The sequence below is a fragment of the Bufo gargarizans genome, chromosome 2 (genome assembly GCF_014858855.1).
Source record: "Bufo gargarizans isolate SCDJY-AF-19 chromosome 2, ASM1485885v1, whole genome shotgun sequence".
NCBI lineage: Eukaryota > Metazoa > Chordata > Amphibia > Anura > Bufonidae > Bufo > Bufo gargarizans.
In genome coordinates this window covers 310,721,510-310,742,302 of record NC_058081.1, presented here as the reverse complement: position 1 = coordinate 310,742,302, position 20,793 = coordinate 310,721,510, and the positions used below count along the sequence as shown (strand labels likewise).

At 44.1% G+C, this 20,793-nt stretch overlaps 1 protein-coding gene across 2 annotated transcripts in view; it reads right to left on the bottom strand.

Annotated features, from left to right (window-relative positions):
- Positions 1–20,793, bottom strand: part of RASSF3 (Ras association domain family member 3) — a 158,922-nt gene that overhangs the window by 61,415 nt on the left and 76,714 nt on the right. For both annotated transcript variants that reach the window (XM_044280482.1, XM_044280483.1), the window contains exon 2: positions 4,735–4,859. In XM_044280482.1, coding sequence (XP_044136417.1) covers positions 4,735–4,859 — 125 coding nt within the window. The remainder of the gene's footprint in view (positions 1–4,734; positions 4,860–20,793) is intronic.

Sequence of the window (20,793 nt, the reverse complement as noted above, 5' to 3'; positions counted from 1 at the left end):
TGGGAAAGAGTTATCATTTTTCAATGCAGTTTCAGCTGGAGATAAAATTGGTGAAAGTTGAGACCAAATTTATCAAATGTCATACAAAGCATAATAAATGAGACCTAGTGCAGATTTGCGACATTTTGACGAGATTGACATTTTCCAAGAATTTCTGTATTTTTAGGCCGGTTTGTGGGAGAAAACCAGAATGTACTGAATATGGGCAGCTCTGCAGGAGCCTGCGACTTTTTAACAAAATGTTGTGACTTTTCATGACTTTACACATGTCTGGGGTATGCTTCCAACATCGCCTATATTTGCGCCTTTTCTCCGAAATGTGATGGTCCTAACGCCACTTTATTAACCACGTCCACTTTTCTCAGCATATTTCTATATTAGCATTAATCTTTTATGGAGTGAATACTGACATTAGTAAGTGATAAATTTGGCACAAACTAGATGTCTTCGCATTTTGGCGCATTTTGCACTTCTTTTTTCGGTGCAGATTGATTGATAACTCTCCCCCTGACTCTTTCAGTAGTTTCTACATATTCATAAAGATTGGTAAGGTTGTCACACCATCACAGCATAGAGGCAGACCACAAGTAAAAGCAAGTATATGAGGCCAGGCTCTTCTCTACAATTGTGCTAATTGTGGCATTTCTAGACAACGGAGTTAGGTTTAGGACAATGAAGTTAGGTTAAAGTGCGCCAAATTTAACAAACAATTTCATAAATTTGGCACAGACTACGACAACATAGACTCAAGCTAAGCGGACTTCAAATATTCCCCACATAATAAGTTCCCCAATGTTCTTCTGCTGTACATGAAGCTGTAAAATACAGAATATAAACAAATTACAGATGTTTCACTGGTTTCCACATCAATATTCACTCAGCATCACGATTGTAAACCGCCACCAGATTGAGAAGTAATGCCGACCCCACGTGAAAATAAAAATCCGCACACCTATGATTTACATGGAAGCAAACCAGTTTGAAGAGCCAATCAACATTTTACGTGGAAACTGTAGAGATTATTATTAGTCATTATTATTCTCTACTCTGCTTTTTCAGAACACTATTACATTTTTGCAAGTTGATTATCTGGACACTTGACGGGAAACTAAGTGCTGGAAGAGAAGGGAAATCTGGGAACTAGTCCAAATAGAAAACCTTGCCAAGAGCTTGATTTTCATTATTAAGACCATCCAAAATCTACAGGTGTGACAACGGACCATGACAGATAGTATTTGGCGGGTACGGAGGAATTAACTTAAAGGGGTTGTGCAGTGCAAAGATATTGATGGATAGTTGTTCACGTGGTGCGGTGCTGTGCGGCGGCCATTGTTGCTCTGGTGCTGTGTTGCTGGGGCCCAGTGCCAGGGTGGCTCTGGCAGACAGCGGGGGCTTTGTTTGGCTGCTGGGTCCTGCTGCCTATTGGTGCAGTGCTGCGGCACTGGTGGTCATCGCACAGCGCCGCGCCAAATTCAGAGTAAATTCCAACTCGAGGAGGCAACCTATGCTTTATGATCAAATTGTATACCAATGCCTCATGTACAGCATGCAAAATAGGGGTAGGTATACTATAGATTGCGCTGAGAAGCAGTTATTGGAGGATGTGCGATCCAGTTTCACTCTTATATTTTACATGTCCTGTAGAATGTATTCTTTTTCCCCCCTCTGGTATCAGCACTACTCCCCATTCGGCCCAGGTGATTTTAATTAGCAGGAGACTGCATAAGGCTACATGCACACGGCAGTGTTTTTTTGCGGCCTCCGTTCATTTTTTTTTGCGGATCGGATGGTTTCCTATTCATTTCTATGGATCCGTTAAAAATGCGTTGGACTCATCCATTTCTTGTCCGCATCCACTGTCCGTGTTTCACGTCCGCAAAAAAAAAGTCAATAGGTCCGCAAAAATGATGACCAACGGAAGCCATCCGTATGTCATCCGCATCTGTTTTTAGTTTTTCTTTTGCAGATGGTTGCTGGGAAACCTGTATATATTAAATTTCAAGAATTACAGCCTTCAGGTTTTTTTTTGTGGACCGCAAAAAAAAACGGAAGACACATGGAAACACAACCTACAAAATTTGCAGACAAACAGAACGGATGTGGATATTAAAAAAAACAGGAACACGGATCCGCTATTTGCGGATCACAAAAAACAACTGTCGTGTGTATAAATTTCTACCTCTCAGTTGGAGTTCCTAAAATCTAGTGATAAGGTGAGCTTTGACAACTGTTCACGTGGTGCGGTGCTGTGCGGGTGGCCATTGTTGCTCTGGTGCTGTGCTGGTGGGTTGGTGGGGCCCAGTGCCAGGGTGGCTCTAACAGACAGAAGGGGCGTTGTTTGGCTGCTGGGTCCCGCTGCCTATTGGTGCAGTGCTGCGGTGCCAAATTTAGAGTAGGTTTCCACTCAAAGGAGGCAACCTTGTCGTGGTGAGTGGGCCTATGCTTTTTGATCAAATTGTATACCAATGCCTCATGTACAGTATGCAACATAGGGGTAGGTATACTATAGATTGCGCTGAGAAGCGATGTTAATTATGCTGAGAAGCAGTTATTGGATAAAAGCATAGTATTGAGGATGTGCGAACCAGTTTCACTCTTATATTTTACATGTTATAATAAAGTAATATTTAAGTATTTTTATTTTCTTAATTCCCGGAGAACCCCTTTAAGTTTTATTATAAATGGGAAAAGTTATTATACAAAGGATTAGTACCAAACCAAGAAAATAACCTTCTCATTTATCCGTATCAGAAAATCCTTCCCACTCTTTCTAAAGCCTCCTGTATTTTTTATATACGTGTCCAATCTGCATTTTTTGCGGATTGAACATGGACCCATTAATTTCTATGGGTCCGCATAAAACCCCCCAAAAAAGGACAGTATATGGATGTCATCCATAATATAAAACATGTCCTATTTTTGTCTGTATTGTGGACAAAAATTTTCATTTCTAGCAATGCGAATGAGAAAAATGCGGATTGCACAGGAAAGGTGTCCGTATTTCTTGTGGATCCATGGTTTGTTGAGCACAATGCGGATACGGTCGTGTACATAAGCAGAATCGAAAACACAGTGCAGACAAAGCAGGACTTAACTTTCTTTATTACTCCTGTAATTACGGTATTATACTTCTATGCTTATAGGACAGGAAGAGGACCATGGCTAATGGAAATTATGTGATGTACTTAAAGCAATTACCTGTTTATTTTTGTGGCTATTGATCGTTTTGAAGGAAGAATCACTAATCATACGTTGATGCACTGGTCGTCCTCCCTGCTCTGATATTACCAAGGTCTCTTAGATAAAACAACAGGGTCATTCCCGCTACCACTCCTGATTTACCAGAAATCAGATCTAATGAACTGCTCATCTTTCTTTTTCATGAAAGCCCTTTCCAGGCATACCATTATATTCCAGACAGGGGTAGTTAAAATGAAAAGTCTTAGGGGATCATTTATTATACTGAAATACACAACTGCACTGAAATGCACAACTGCAATCTGCGACTTTTCCCCGCTCACGCCAGGTCTAAAATTGTGGATTGGGCTGTTGGACTTCAGCATGCACAATCATTTTGTTCTCAGAGAGACAAGCCATCACACAAGGTACTATAAGAAGCACCCCAGGGCAAAAATGTCAGTACGTCTTATAGGGCGAATACTAATGAGCTATTCCATTATGGAAGCGCTCTTTAGTACAGGAGGACCAGGGAGCAGTGACTGCAGCGCTGCCTGTGCGGGCTCTGTACTCACCGCTTCCTGGTGTTGGCCGCACTCTGTGCTACCAGTGCACAGTGTGAGGACGTCGTCATTCTGTGACCTCACTCTGTGTGACATCGGGTCACAGCACGGCAGGAAGAGCAGGAGCTGGATCTCAGGAGCAGCGGCGGCATCTGGGGCAGGAGAGGTACAGATGCAGCCGAGCTACAATTGATTGTTCAGAGCTGAACCCGGACATACTCTTATTTTTACCCAGTAAGTTCCCCTGAGGCTAGCATCGGAGCATCTCATGCTCCGATGCGCTCCCGTGCCTTGCGCTAAATCGCGCAGGGCACAGGCAGCGTGTTCAGTGGCGTCACCGGCTTTGAGGGGTGGTCATAGCCCTGCCCTAGCCGTTTTACTGGCTAGGGCAGCGCTAAATCCCGCCCATCAGTGCCGGTGATGTCACCGGGGTTCCTGGCAGCCCCATGGAGAGCCCGGTACGTCACCGGAACTCTTAAAAATGCCTTTGCCCTGCGCAATTTAGCGCAGGGCAAAGGAGAGCATTGGAGCATGAACTGCTCCAATGCTCAAGTCAGGGGGGCTGCCGGGGTGAAAATGAAGGGATGTCCGAGGTTAAGCTCTGAACCCGGACAACCCTTTTAACTAACTCTTTCAATGTATTTCAATGGCTTTTGTCAAAAGATGGCACGAGATAACACTGTGAAATGTGTTAGAGTTACCAGAGTAAATTTTAGCTCGACTACATTTGTAAGTTGGTTTATTATTTTTTCTCTGATCTGAGGTCTTATTAACATGGGGGTCTGATTGGGGGTCCTATTAACATTTGGGGTCTGACTGGGCTCTGGAGCTGAGGTCTGATGAAATATATTTTTTTTCTTATTTCCTCCTCTGAAACTTAGGTACGCGTTATGGGAAGATGCGTCTTATAGGGCAAAAATAAGCTATCTGATAGTGCCTTTTATCTCTATGTACAATCCTCCTGAGTGCCAGCTTTCAAGGAATAAATGGTTACCTTTTCATTGTTATTGGAGTGGTCCAGTGTGTCGTACGTGGGTAGACATTCCATTAATTTTCCATTCGGTTCACAGTTTAATTGTACCTGTCCTTGGCAATGAGAATGGCACGTGTATTTACAATCTGAAAAATGTAAGAAGATAAAAAAATCTTAAGCGTCGCAAATGCATAGAACAAACATGTATTTTATGTGTACAAACAGCGAAATATGCACAAATATACAGCTGAGCACGTTGCTGCTACAGAATTTTGCATAATACCCAGAGGTTGGCAGGAAACAAGACCTGTCTTTAGGCCATTTTCACACAGGCGAGTATTCCGCGCGGATGCGATGGTGAGTTGAACGCATTGCACCCGCACTGAATCCCGACACATTCATTTCTATGGGGCTGTTCACATGAGCGGTGATTTTCACTCATCACTTTTGCGTTGCGTGAAAATCTCAGCATGCTCTATTTTGTGCGTTTTTCACGTAACGCAGGCCCCATAGAAATGAATGGGGTTGCGTGAAAATCGCAAGCATCCGCAAGAAAGTGCGGATGCGGTGCGATTTTCACGCACGGTTGCTAGGAGACGATCGGGATGGAGACCTGATCATTATTATTTTCCCTTATAACATGGTTATAAGGGAAAATAATAGCATTCTGAATACAGAATGCATAGTAAACCAGCGCTAGAGGGGTTAAAAAAATAATAAAAAATAATTTAACTCACCTTAATCCACTTGATCGTGCAGCCCGGCTTCTCTTCTGTCTTCATCTTAGCTGTGTGGAGGAACAGGACCTGTGGTGACATCACTCCGGTCATCACATGATCCATCACCATGGTAAAAGATCATGTGATGACCGGAGTGATGTCACCACAGGTCCTGTTCCTCCACACAGCTAAGATGAAGACAGAAGGAGATGCCGGCTTCGCGATCAAGTGGACTAAGGTGAGCTAAATTGTTTTTTATTAACCCCTCCAACGCTATTGTACTATGCATTCTGTATTCAGAATGCTATTATTTTCCCTGAAAATAATACAATCTACAGAACACCGATCCCAAACTTCTGTGAAGAAGTTCGGGTTTGGGTACCAAACATGCGTGATTTTTCTCACGCGAGTGCAAAACGCATTACAATGTTTTGCACTTGCGTGGAAAAATTGCGCGTGTTCCCCGCAACGCACCCGCACATTTTCCCGCAACGCCCGTGTGAAAGAGGCCTTAGAGTTGTGGTCTTGTTTCCATTTCAAATATGCTCAGAGCCATACAAAGGAAAACATTGAGCCAATGCTGACCACCAGTAAGACATCTGCATATCTGTAGTACCAATGGACATAATTACTCAGACTTATAAGAGAAAACAAAAGGAATTTGCTCATCGCATGTAGATTTTGCATCATGTTGGAAAATGAGGAGCTGTACAGGATTGCATGTGTATGATGATATTCTCCCCTAAAAACATTGCTTGTAGGGAAAATACCTCCATACATAGAGTCCAATGGAGTGGAATCATATGTGCCTGCATTGCTAAGCACAATGAAGCCTCTGCAACTACCGCAACCTCGGCACCTTGATTGACAGGGCCAGGCAGTGTACACATCATCACTGCCTGGCCCTGTCAATCAAAGTGCAGAGAGTCTGGCAGTTGCAGAGAGAGCTGATCCTCTAGGAGTAACGGCAAAGCTCCATTGCTTAAAGAGGCTCATTTGCATATATTAAACTTAATTTTTTCTCAGTAATACAGGCACATATGAGCATGGGACCAACATAAATATCTTCAGCTGCCAAGCACACATGTAACAGGTCAGCCAGTGTCATAGGTACAAATCTGCTGACAGATGTCCTTTAAATTGTGGTTCCTTGAAGTTTCATATAATGACTGTGTAAAAATAGGTTGAGTGCCCATGATTGCTCCTTTCCATATTATTCTACAGTTTACTATAAAAATGTTTGTGTGTTGTGATAAAGATGTAAATGGCAATGGTCCCTTTACACAGGAAGACTAACCAGGCACTTATCAGGAAAGAACTGTTTGTTCCTGATAATTGCCTTATTATGAGCAGAGCTTGTCCCCTGTTAGATGGGGACAAGCTCTGCTGTAATTGCTCATCCCCATGGAGGTTCATTGTCCCTGGGCAGCAGATCACAGGACACTCTGTTGACCACAAATGATGATTTTAGGTATCTGCATTTGCTCATTCATTGGCTGATCCGTGACACCTTTGCATGGGCCATTTATCGGGAACAAACGCTCATACAAATGTTAGTTTGCAATAATCAGCCTGTGTAAAAGGGCCTTAAATGATGCTCAAGAATATGACAATGTTGCTTTTTCCATTAATCACACATGACTGTGAACGGACACGCACTACTACTTGTGCGGTAATATATAGACTGCTGCACTCGTACCCCAGGACATCTTTGTGAACTCTATCTCTTATTTGTGCCCATATTTAAGAGGTTCAGTCCAAACCATAGACCCAGTACAGTAGAGGTGAATTCAGCCTTGCCTAGGGGTGGTAAGTGAGCCTGGTGTAACATGCCTTAAATATGGTAATATCCAGATGTCCTTTGTGTAACGTTCACATGATCTGTACATCTTCCTCAGGAATACATGTCGCCCCTTTACAGCCTAGGACCCCATAATCTGATCGGTCAAGAGCCTGAAGTTGTATCCGAATGATCTCTGGTCTAGAACTGGGTCAACAACGGGTCAGCCAAAATTTGGTTGAATTTTGTAACATTCACATTGGGCTCCTTGTAGGTTCTTTACAATATACAGTGACAGACCTAATCTGAGTGTCATGTTATGTGCCGACCCTGTATAAACAGACTATGCACAAGGCAGTTTGTATAGTCTACGATTGGTTCTGTTACTATGTGGCCAGCTTGTATGCTACATGCAGTATTGTCTGACAGTGATCTAAGGATAAAGGTGGCCATACATATTAGATAGAGGTAGGTTGATGGCTGAATAGCAGGATCATCTGGTGAAGGCCCTGTTTGTAGACATGACCATACACACTTTAGTCCATATTGGCCGTTACAGTTGCTCAGACTGGCCATACGTGTTCTGTGACACGGGGGGGAAAGACGAATCATTTTTCTGCCAAAGTTCTTTCAAAGTAAGATCTTTTGTTCGACTATTGCACGAAAATGTCAAACAGAGCTGATGATGTTCTGTCAGCATTCAGATAAAACGGTTTCATGGTTTATTTGACCAGAAACTAGAAGGCTGAAAGTGTATTTGACTGTTCACCAAGTGTCCTCTACCGTAACTCCTGAAATCGTGGGGACTGCAGCTGTGGACAAAACAATGTTTGCAGTACCAACGCTGCGGTGGTACCGACTGCTCTCTGACTTCCCTGCAAATGGCGTGGACTGTCCACTCATCCAATCCCTGAAGTAGAGTCACTGTGCAACGGATCACTGTAGAAAGGGCATGGAATCGGCCAGGGGGAGTATTGAAGATTTTTTTTACATTTTTAACACATTCTACCCATAAAAAAACAAAAACATTAACCCCTTCCCACAATTAGACATAGATTTACATCATAATGGCAGAATTAGGCTACTTTCACACTTGCGTTCGGAGCGGATCCGTCTGGTGTCTGCACAGACGGATCCGCTCCTATAATGCAAACGATGGAATCCGTTCAGAACGGATCCGTCTGCATTATCTTTCAGAAAAAAATCTAAGTCTGAAAGTTAGTCAGACGGATCCGTCCAGACTTTGCATTAAAATTGCACCATATTGTGTCAATTTCAAACGGATCCGTCCCCATTGACTTCCATTGTAAGTCTGGACGGATCCGTTTGCCTTCGCACGGCCAGGCGGACACCCGAATGCTGCAAGCTGCGTTCGGGTGTCCGCCTGCTGAGCGGAACGGAGGTCAAATGGTGACAGACAGGCATTCTGAGCGGATCCGCATCCACTCAGAATGCATTGGGGCTGTACGGATCCGTTCGGGGCCGCTTGTGAGAGCCTTCAAACGGAACTCACAAGCGGAACCCCGAACGCAAGTGTGAAAGTAGCCTTAGCCTATGCTCCTTGGGCTTAGGACTTAGGTATATTATACAGTGTCAGGGCTCCTTCACGTGATGATCGTATGTCTTTTTCAGTGTTTTGCGGGCCATTTTTCCCGTATCCGTTTTTCCGGTTTTTATTTTTATCAGTAGTGTTTCGGGCTCCATTCCGTTTTTTCCGTTCGGCATATACAGTATACAGTAATTATATAGAAAAAATTGGTCTGGGCATAACATTTTCAGTAGATGGTTCTGCAAAAAAGGAACGGATATGGAAGACATTGAGAGTACATTTCGTATGTTTTGTTTGCGGACCCATTCACTTGAATGGAGCCACGGAACGTTATTTGCGGGTAATAGGACGTTCTATCTTTCAACGGAACGAAAAAACTGAAATACGGAAACGGAATACATACTGAGTACTTTCAGGTTTTTTTGCGGAACCATTTAAATAAAAGGTTCCATATACGGAACACAAAAAACGTTGTGTCAATGAGCCCTCATACAGTTATTACCTACCTGCAGTGACTGGGAATGGAGATAAATCTGATCCCGGTCATTTAACCCCTCCGGCGTCTGAGTGGTTAGTGGTTAGATAGACGGAGGGGCTTCCTCTGTCCTCTAATTGGCCCCTAACCCAATGCGCAAATCAAGTGGGGAATGGTTGATATTCAGGGGGTCCTTATGAAGGACCCTAGGGCTGCCATGTTACTAATTCTAACATGGAGATTGGAAAAAGCACTATACACTGCAATAGGATCAACAGGACAGGAGGCAAGTAACAGAGGAAGGGCTGGGGTATTTTTGTTACCTGTGTATTTTCTCTTAAAGTGAATGGGACCAGTGCTGCAGTAACCAGGCATAGCCACTAAACAGTGGACAGAGCTGTGTAGTGTGTGGTGCTGTGTAGTTCTGCTGCCTGGTCCTGCTCCCACAGCTTCTAAAAATTATGATCAGTGGAAGTGCTGGGCCACCCATCTAAGGCCCCATGCACACGGCCGTGTGCGGGCCGTGGAACCGCGGCCTGGATCCCTCCTGAGAGCAGGAGCGCACGGCGTCACTGGTTGCTATGACGCCGTGCGCTCCCTGCTGCCGGCACAGTACAGTAATACACTGGTATAGATCATACCAGTGTATTACTGTATTGCGGCGGCAGCAGGGAGCGCACGGCGTCATAGCAACCAGTGACGCCGTGCGCTCCTGCTCTCAGGAGGGATCCAGGCCGCGGTTTCACGGCCCGCACACGGCCGTGTGCATGGGGCCTAATACTGATGACCTATCCTAAGAGTAAATCATCATTAAGGCCTCCTGCACACAACTTTTTTTTTTTTTTCCCATTTACGGGACGTTTTTTGCATTCCGTATACAGAACCATTCATTTCAATGGTTCCGAAAAAAAAAAAAAAAGGAATGTACTCTGTATGCATTCCGTTTCCGTATTTCCGTTCCACTGAAAAATAGAACGCAAATCAAGTTCCATTGCTCCATTCAAGTCAAATGCATCCGTATGATCTTCCGTATCCGTTCCGTTTTTGCGGAACCATCTATTAAAAATGTTATGCCCAGCCCAATTTTTTCTATGTAATTACTGTATATGCCATATGGAAAAACAAAACTGAAAAATGGAACAGAAACCAAAACAAATAAAGGAACAACAGATCCGTGAAAAACGGACCGCAAAACACTGAAAAAGCCATACGGTCGTGTGAAAAAGGCCTAAGTAAGTTCTAGAAATTACCATTAGGTATCCACCATGCATCTAAATGTGAAAAACTCATTCTGTTCATTTGTCTCAAGATGCAACACTATGTGCAGAGGGCATGAACAATCACCACCAGGCCTCTTGATCAGGGGCGTAACTACCATAGCAGCAGACCATGCGACTACTATGGGGCCCAGGGCAAGAGGGGGCTCAGTCTTGGGCCTCTTGCACGCGACTGTATGCCCTCCGAGGCATACGGTCCGTGAACGGGCCATATGTCCCATAGCGGCATTGATCGTGCGCATGGGAGTACACAGCATCATAGATTACAATGATGCTGTGCATGTCGGGCCGCCCATGGGGCTATTGTCCCGCGCTCACATGATCTTATGAGTGCACAGGTGGCCCATCGTGCACAGCATCATTGTAATCTATGATGCTGTGTGCTCCCGTGCGCACGATCAATGCCGCTCCGGGACATATGGCCCGCATGTCTCGGAGGGCATACGGTCGTGTGAAAGAGGCCTTAGTTGGGATCATCTCCTCTTCTACTGGAGGGGAAACGTGGTCAGGACTCTACCCTCTAAAGGAACAACTTTTAGCAAATGAGGCAGTGGAAAAATGGCCCACGGGTCACTAAAAAAGGGTTTAGGCAGAAACCCTTCTGTCCTGTGTGGGGGGCCTGGTTTGATTCTTGCTATAGGGCCCTTACTTCTATATGTACGCCACTGCTCTTGATTAACCCCTTAGTGACCACCCATACGTGTGTTTACGGCAGCACTTTAGCACAAGCTAGCTCTACAAAAAAGCGCAGGAGCTCCCTGCCCGCACCTAGCAGAGGTAGCTGAAGGTTGGGGGCAGTGATAGGAGATCGTGACAAGCGGTCTCTGATCACGTGATCACAGCGATCACCAAAAATGCTGGAAGCAGAGCTGCCGGCAGTAAACTTTCTCCCTCCTCTCATGTAAGAGAGGAGGGAGAAAGTCTCTGGTGCAAGGATCTGGTCCCCCAGCTTCCCCATAAGGGAAAGCTGGGTCCCGATCCTCACCCAACCCCCCAGTACCTCAACAAAGACGGCGGTGGAGAGCCAGTGCATGTGTAAACTATATGCCGGCCGCCACCGCCCCCGGAATAGTTCTCTCTCCTCAGAAGAGGAGAGAGTGTATAGAAGGACGCCCCGATCGGGTCCCCCAGCACCCCGATCGGGGCAATTTGGCCCCTAATTAAGGTTTTTTAAAAGTTTAATAAAGAGCAGGAGCCCCTACTAATAAAATAAAAAAAAATGGCGCAGACATGCGCACTGGTTACTGTGCTGAAGATCTGCCATGATAACCATATCATGGAGATCACATCCATTATATTTACTAACACAGTCAGGACAAAAGCTGTGTTTCTCTCTACCCTCAGGGCAGTTGTTCTGTGAGGAGAGAGATCAGACTTCTGTCCTGGCTGTGCGATTTACTGTTAAAAAAACAAATATATCAATTTATAAACTGTTCGTCCGTAACGGTCAGTGGTCGTCCGTCATTAGGTGTCCATTAGGGACGGTCAGTTACTTTCATTAGGGACCCTGTGTCCGTCTGTCACTGGCGGTCAGAGGCCATCTGTCACCGTTTGTCGGTCAGTGGACGCACCGCTACTGGCGCTAGCAAACATTTACTTTACATTTTTAGGGTGTGATATACAGTACAGACCAAAAGTTTGGACACACCTTCTCATTCAAAGAGTTTTCTTTATTTTCATGACTATGAAAATTGTAGATTCACACTGAAGGCATCGAAACTATGAATTAACACATGTGGAATTATATACATAATAAAAAAGTGTTAAACAACTGAAAATATGTCATATTCTAGGTTCTTCAAAGTAGCCACCTTTTGCTTTGATTACTGCTTTGCACACTCTTGGCATTCTCTTGATGAGCTTCAAGAGGTAGTCACCTGAAATGGTTTTCATATCACAGGTGTGCCCTGTCAGGTTTAATAAGTGGGATTTCTTGCCTTATAAATGGGATTGGGACCATCAGTTGCGTTGTGGAGAAGTCAGGTGGATACACAGCTGATAGTCCTACTGAATAGACTGTTAGAATTTGTATTATGGCAAGAAAAAAGCAGCTAAGTAAAGAAAAACTAGTGGCCATCATTACTTTAAGAAATGAAGGTCAGTCAGTCCGAAAAATTGGGAAAACTTTGAAAGTGTCCCCAAGTGCAGTCACAAAAACCATCAAGCGCTACAAAGAAACTGGCTCACATGCGGACCGCCCCAGGAAAGGAAGACCAAGAGTCACCTCTGCTGCGGAGGATAAGTTCATCCGAGTCACCAGCCTCAGAAATCGCAGGTTAACAGCAGCTCAGATTAGAGACCAGGTCAATGCCACACAGAGTTCTAGCAGCAGACACATCTCTAGAATAACTGTTAAGAGGAGACTGTGTAAATCAGGCCTTCATGGTAGAATATCTGCTAGGAAACCACTGCTAAGGACAGGCAACAAGAAGAAGAGACTTGTTTGGGCTAAAGAACACAAGGAATGGACATTAGATCAGTGGAAATCTGTGCTTTGGTCTGATGAGTCCAAATTTGAGATCTTTGGTTCCAACCACCGTGTCTTTGTGCGACGCAGAAAAGGTGAACGGATGGACTCTACATGCCTGATTCCCACCGTGAAGCATGGAGGAGGAGGTGTGATGGTGTGGGGGTGCTTTGCTGGTGACACTGTTGGGGATTTATTCAAAATTGAAGGCATACTGAACCAGCATGGCTACAACAGCATCTTGCAGCGGCATGCTATTCCATCCGGTTTGCGTTTAGTTGGACCATCATTTATTTTTCAACAGGACAATGACCCCAAACACACCTCCAGGCTGTGTAAGTGCTATTTGACTATGAAGGAGAGTGATGGGGTGCTGCGCCAGATGACCTGGCCTCCACAGTCACCGGACCTGAACCCAATTGAGATGGTTTGGGGTGAGCTGGAACGCAGAGTGAAGGCAAAAGGGCCAACAAGTGCTAAGCGTCTCTGGGAACTCCTTCAAGACTGTTGGAAGACCATTTCAGGTGACTACCTCTTGAAGCTCATCAAGAGAATGCCAAGAGTGTGCAAAGCAGTAATCAAAGCAAAAAGTGGCTACTTTGAAGAACCTAGAATATGACATATTTTCAGTTGTTTCACACTTCGTTGTTATGTATATAATTCCACATGTGATAATTCATAGTTTTGATGCCTTCAGTGTGAATCTACAATTTTCATAGTCATGAAAATAAAGAAAACTCTTTGAATGAGAAGGTGTGTCCAAACTTTTGGTCTGTACTGTATATAATATTTTTTTTCTTTCTGAGCTTTTTAGTAAAAAAATGGCTCGAAGATTATACAGTGCAGAGCAGGCATATGAATTTCTATGCTCTGAAAACTCTGAAAGCGACACCGCTTCAGAGGCTGAAATACACACCACTAGATGCATGCTGTAAAGGATCTAGTTTTTAAAATGGGGTCATTCATAAGGGTTTTCTATCATTTTGCAGCTCAACGCCATTACATGTGTGAAATGGGGCCTGGACCATTTTCAGTTTATTATCTGAAAGGCCCCAGGTGCTCCTTTATGTTTGGGCCCTGCCGTGTGTCAAGACATAGGATTAGGGCCACAATGGGGGTATTTCTGAAGACAGGAGAAATGGGGTGATACATTTTAGGGTGTACTTCTTCATTTTAATGTGTTCTGTAGAAAAAAAAACCTCTTTAAACTTTTGTGTAAAAAATGAAAATAATTTTTTTCTTCACCTTCTTAGCATTCATTTCTTTAAAAAACTAGGGGTAAATAAACTCATTACACCCATAGATGAATACGTTAAGGGGTCTAGTTTTCAAAATGTTACTTTTGGGGGGTTCTATTATTCTGACATTTATAAGCCACTGCAAACTTCGCTTGTTGCAGGAAAAAATATGTACTTCAAAAATTTTAAAATGAATGTTACAATGGTAAGTCTCCTAAATAAAAATAAAAAAAAGTATGTTTTTTGTAAGTGCAGCCAAAAGAAAGTAAAGATGTGGAAATATATTTCTGATAAAAATATTGAATACTATTTATGTATGTATGTGAAATATTGCAGTTGAAAATAGGAAAATATGCCAATTTTGACAAATTTTAATAGATTTGTATGTTTTTTAATAAAGATACGCATATTTTATGGGTAAAATTTTACCACCTAAGTAAAGTACAATATGTGACAAGAAAACAATGTCAGAATTACTTTGATGTGCAAAACCTTTACGAAGTTATTCTCTGCTAAAGTGACATGCCAGATTTCCCAAATCTGGCTTGGTCATTAAGGCCCAAACAGGCTTGGTCACTAACGCTTGGTTCACACCTGAGCGTTTTACAGCGCGTTCCTACGCGCTGTAAAACGCTCAACAGGCAAGAACCAATGATTCCCTGTGGGAATGGTTCTCACCTGAGCGTTTTACAGCTCGTACGATCGCGCTGTAAAACGCCCGACGCCCCAAGAAGTACATGAGCTTCTTTGGGGCGTCTTGTCGCGCGTTCCCGTACATAGACTTTAGCGGGAACGCGCGACAATGGGCGTTCGCTTGTCTCTGTATGCGCGATTGCAAACGCCCGTACAATCGCGCATACAGAGCGTACGTTCAAGTACGCTCAGGTCTGAACCCAGCGTTAGGGTTAAGATCTTTGCTCACATTTCAGGCTAGAGTTGCCTAATTTGAAATGCGAGGTTCAGATGCAGTGTAACATTGGAACAACAGTTGTGATTATTATTATGTCTATTTGCAACGATCCTAATAGGACATGTCTGATGATACAGACTTCTAGTACGTCCCATTAAAGGAGTTCTCCGGGCTTAACCTTTTTTTTGCTATTACATGCTAACCTGTGGAGGAAAGATTATTGGTCACATACTTACCTTCCACAGTGCAGCCGTTCTTGAGATCTGCCTCCCGGTCATGTGGGCCCTCCAGATGGCTTTTCTGTGCTTCGGGCCGAAGTCCATCTTCTTATCTTCCTTTCTCCAGCAGTTACCGCCTCCTGCTGGAGAAAGCTCCGGGCGGCCGTCTTCACAGCGCACTAGGCTGAATGCGCATGTGCAGGACTGCTGGCCGCTCTCTATATTGTACAGGCTTCTATGTGAAGCCTGTACTGACTCCTGCACAGCACGATGTAAGCGCTGTGCAGAAGTGACAGCATAGCGATCAACCACAGAGGCTGATCACTATGCTGTGCATGTCACAGGGGCATAGTCGTCGCTACAGGGGGGGCAATTGCCCACCCTAGGTTATACCTTGCCCACCCGCCAATCAGACGATCCTAATGCCGGCTGACAGGTGCTGATCCCCGCAGTCCATGACTGCAGGAATTAGAACCTTCTAAAATGTATATATAATATCCCCCCCCCCCCCCGCAGCCCTCAATGTGCCCCCTCCTCATTTTATGGATGGCCAGGCGCGCGATACACACCCCCCCCCCCCCCACACACACACACACACACACACACTTCCCCCATTTTTAGGAGGGCCGAGCAGTTCGCAGAGTGTCAGCATACATAGGGACCGCTGTATGGAAGGGGTTAACAGGGAGGGAAAGAGCGATGTTGCAGCCACCCGATACTTGACGGGATCACAGAGGCAAGGGGGCTCTCTCCCTCATCAGTCTCTGCTTTGTTGTGGTAGCGTCCGATGGTTACCATGGCAACTGGACGCCTTCACAGGCTTCCGGTTTGCGATGGTATAGGTAAGCCGGATCAGGCTTCTACTAAAGGCAGCAGCCTGATCAGGCTAGTGTAAAGTCACAATACACTACAGTACACTATATAGTGTACTGTAGGGTATTATATAGGCATCAGACCCACTTGATCTTCAAGAACCAAGTGGGTCTGGGTCAAAAAAATGTAAAAAAAATGAAATAAAGTAACAAAATAAAACAAGAATTTCTTCTTATAGCCGCACCTTTATCACTGATTACAAATAAAAAATACACTTAACATGTTTGATATCACCGCATCCATAACGACCTGATCTCTAAACGGGTCATGTTACTTTCCCCGCACGGTGGACGCCATAAAAAAAAAAAAAAAAACTATGATGAAATTTAAATTTTGCCCTTCCTCACTTCCCCAAAAAGGTAATAAAAGTGATTTAAAAAGTCATATGTACGTCAAAATGGTACCAATCAAATCGTCACCTCATCCCGCAAAAAATTAGCCCCTACATGAGACAATCGCCTCCCAAAAAATATCAGACTATGGAGACTCTAAAACAATCAAAAAGGCGTATGCCCCCAAAAATAGTACCAATCAAATCCCGCAAAAAATTAGACCCTACCTAAGACAATTGGTAAAAAAAAATAAAAAAGCTATCACTCTCAGACAATGGAGACACTAAAATATGATTTTTTATTTGCTTCAAAACTGCTAATATTGTGCTAAAGTGAAATAATTAAATAAAAAGTAGACATATTAGGTATCGCTGCATCCGTAAGAACCTGCTCTATAAAAATATCACATCATTTAACCCCTCAGGTGAACACCATAAAAAATAAATTTAAAAAAAACTGTGCTTAAAAAAGCCATTTTTTGTCACCTTACATCACAAAAAGTGTAATACCAAGCGATCAAAAAGTCATATGCACCCCAAAATAGTGCCAATCAAACAGTCATCTCATACCAACAAAATGTATTAGGTTAGTATAATAAAAAGGTATCCCTGCATACCGAAATAACTGGTGAAAATGATTAGTGCCCCCCCCCCCCATTTTTGACTGTGGTATATTATGTGCCCCCCCCCTATATATTGTTCCTGGAGTCGCCACTGCACAGGGGGCACTGGATGGCACAAGGGGGCAATGGTTGGCACAATAGGGGAACTGGATGGAACAAGGTGGTAATTAATGGCCAGTGGGGGTAATGAATGGCACATGGGGGAAATGGTTGGCACAATACAGGAACTGGATGGCCCATGGGGGTCAATTGATGACACAAGTGGGGCACTGGATGGCACAAGGGGACAATGGTTGGCACAATAGGGGAACTGGATGGCACAAGGGGGTCAATTGATGGCACAAGTGGGGCACTGGATGGCCCAAGGGGATAACGAATGGATCAATGGGGGCAATGAATGGCATTGAATGGCACGAGGGGCACTGTGGATGTCACTGTTATGGGGGCACTGTGGACGTCACTGTTATGGGGGCACTGTGGACGTCACTGTTATGGGGGCACTGTGGACGTCACTGTTATGGGGGACACTGTGGACGTCACTGTTATTGGGGCACTGTGGACGTCATTGTTATGGGCTCTGAGTATAAGTGATAGGGCTCGTGCACAGAACTGTATCTGTTTTGCGGTCTGCAAGTCGCGCATCCACTAAATAAGGTTACTGTCCGTGCGCGATTCACATTTTTTTGCAGTCCCATTGAGTTCTATAGGTTTTAGATCTGCATTATGAGGACCAGAATAGGACATGTTCTATCTTTCACAGAACTGATATACGGATGTGGAAAGCACATGGACGTAATCAGTGTGTTTTTTAGATCCGTATGTCAGTTCCAGTAAAGACAGAACATGTCCTATTCTGGTCTTCAAAATGAGGACCTCAAATCCATAGAACTCAAAGGGACTGCCGAAATTGTGGATCGCAAAATGGATACGGTCTTGTGCATAAGGGTTTAGATAAACAGCTCAGCAGGCAGGATCATACAAGATAGGCTTAGATACACTACTTAGCAGGCTGTCATACAAAATGGGATTAGATACACAGCTCAGCAGGCAGTATCATAGAAGATAGGATTAGATACACAGCTCAACAGGCAGTATCATAGTAGATGGAATTAGATATACACTTCAGAAGGCAGTATCGCACACAACAGGATGTGTATCAGGCACACATACAGGATAGGATTAGATACAGATGTGATTGGATACGCTTGTTGATTCCAGCTGTTTATCACACTCTGGAGATAGTCAGGGAAGAGCCTGTGGACGGTCAGTGATGGGATTAGATACACCGCTCAGCAGGCTGTATCACACAGGATAGGATTAGATACACACCTGAGGGCAGAGCCTGAGGACAGTCAGTAATGGGATGGGATTTAGAGACAGGGTGAGAAGTAGATTCCTGTCTGGGTGTAGAAAGATGGACACAGGAGGAGGAGTTGTAGTGAGTGTATGCTGCATGCAGAGCAGAGTGGGGGCGTGGTCAGCCTGTGACTTATCTCTGTGCAGTGCAGCCAGGCTTGTGTATCAATAAAGTTATGTATTCAACAAAACAAGGGGAGAAAGTAAACAGCTCTGCCAGGATAATCTGATGTCTTCCAGGGAGGAAGGAAAGCTCGGACATGAAAAACAGGTATTGGGGGCATATGTATGCACGGTGAGGGGTGTTAGGAGCACATAAAACTCCAACTCATGATACCCTGATGAACAGCTGTTTGAGGGGTCTAGGGCAGTTGGATTAGCACTGTGGACTCTCTACACCAAGAACAGCACAGTAGGTTATATAGTGGCTTTATGATGCAGCTCAGTTCCATAGACTTGAATGTGACTGACTGCAGAAAGGCCATGTTACCACAGGACGTGGTGTTATAGGCCAAGGAAGAGACCATAGTGCTCACTCCTCCAAACAGCTTATAAATGACGTCAGTACCTATATGTGTTGCTTAGCATCAATTCTTTTCCTTGGGGCTTTCTAGTAACCATCTAATTCTAATATTTACCTGGTGTCTCCACATGTGCCCTAACACGAGTCTCCACAACCACAGAACGCAAGAAGTTGCTTGTGTAGAAGCTACACGTCCAGACGAGTTGCTAGGGAATCGCCTACCATAGATCTAGAATGACTCTAATCTTTGCATGCAAATTTTTCTTTGCCACACAAATTTCAGACATTGTTTATACAGACCCAATTAATATACTGATCCCAGTAATAATGGCGCTAAGATCGCACACGGTATTCTGTCAGATCAGTGCTGAGTACTTGAAGAACCCAGACATTGCTATAGACACATGCTGTCATGCAAGGTATGTGTGTCTTAAGTGTAAAGAATTCTACATCTATAATAACCATCTTTTATCCGTAGTATGGTCATTCTCCCTACATACTGGGCAGGGGCGTTTTGGGAGCTTAAAGTGGCCCTATGTTGTAGGTGGGATCAAACTGACAGAAGACGACCAAAACAAGAAGGCGGGGAAAACTGAAGTAGGCGGGGCCTGCAATACTGTAGTGCAGCGCAGAATACCGCCCTAGCAGAACCAAATACCATAGGACAGCACAAAATCCTGCCGCCCCCGCCACAGTATTCAACTCTATCATCATCATGAGGACAGTAATACAATTGAGTTCAGGAGGGCACCTGTGGCCGTTGAGCATCAGATCATTGTGTCCCTAGCCTGCGGCCATCAAGAGGGCTTGACTGGCCCCTGGGCATCGGTCCACCGGGAAATTTCCCTGTAAGGTCTATGGCCAATCCGCCCCTGATACGGGGGGACATTTATCAATAATGGCTTCATTTGCATAAAAAAATACTAACATTACAATTAAAAGTGGTGATATATCAGCTCAAATATCAAAAGGCGCGTGCCACTTTTAAAATGTGACTTTTTTAAATATAAACTTGACCATCTGCCTATTTCTCTCGATTTGCAACATTTTAACGCCAGTAGCACTAAAATGCGACTTTTTAAAACCGAAATGCACCATTTCAGCCAACACTGTCCATTTATCCTTCTTTTAGGGGTTCATGCACACTGCCATATTACAGCTCTGTTTTGTATAGAAATGTAATAGAGACATTTTTCATACAGATGGCCATACTTAGATGCTGCACCTGCTATACAGGATTTGTCATGTGCATGCGGACTGACTACTATAGAGGCACTTTCTAGACGCCTGTGTCGGCCATTCTGTTGGTTTTGGCTAAAAAAAAAATAGCTTTAAGAAATTCACTTAAAATTGGCGCCCTCTGAAGACGACTGAAAATAACTTATTTTAATGAGTTGTTTAAAGGTTTATACTTGGAAAAACAAGCATCACAAGGGTTTCCATGGTTCCAGTATTGATGAGGTCATCATTACCTGATTGGTGGGAGTTAAATTCCCGTCACACTCGCCAATCAGCTGTTTGAAGGGGAAGCTGCACTCTTATGAGCACTGTAGCCTTTCCTCACCTATTGATGTCACCTCCATCAGTCACATGGCACTTGCAGCTCAATCCTACCCAAGTGATTAGGACTACAATACCAAGAGGAGCCACTATACACTGTATTGTGCTGCGATTGGTATACAGTGAAGAGACCACAGTGCTAGCCCAAGCACCGCGGTCCCTTAAAACAGCTTATTGGTTG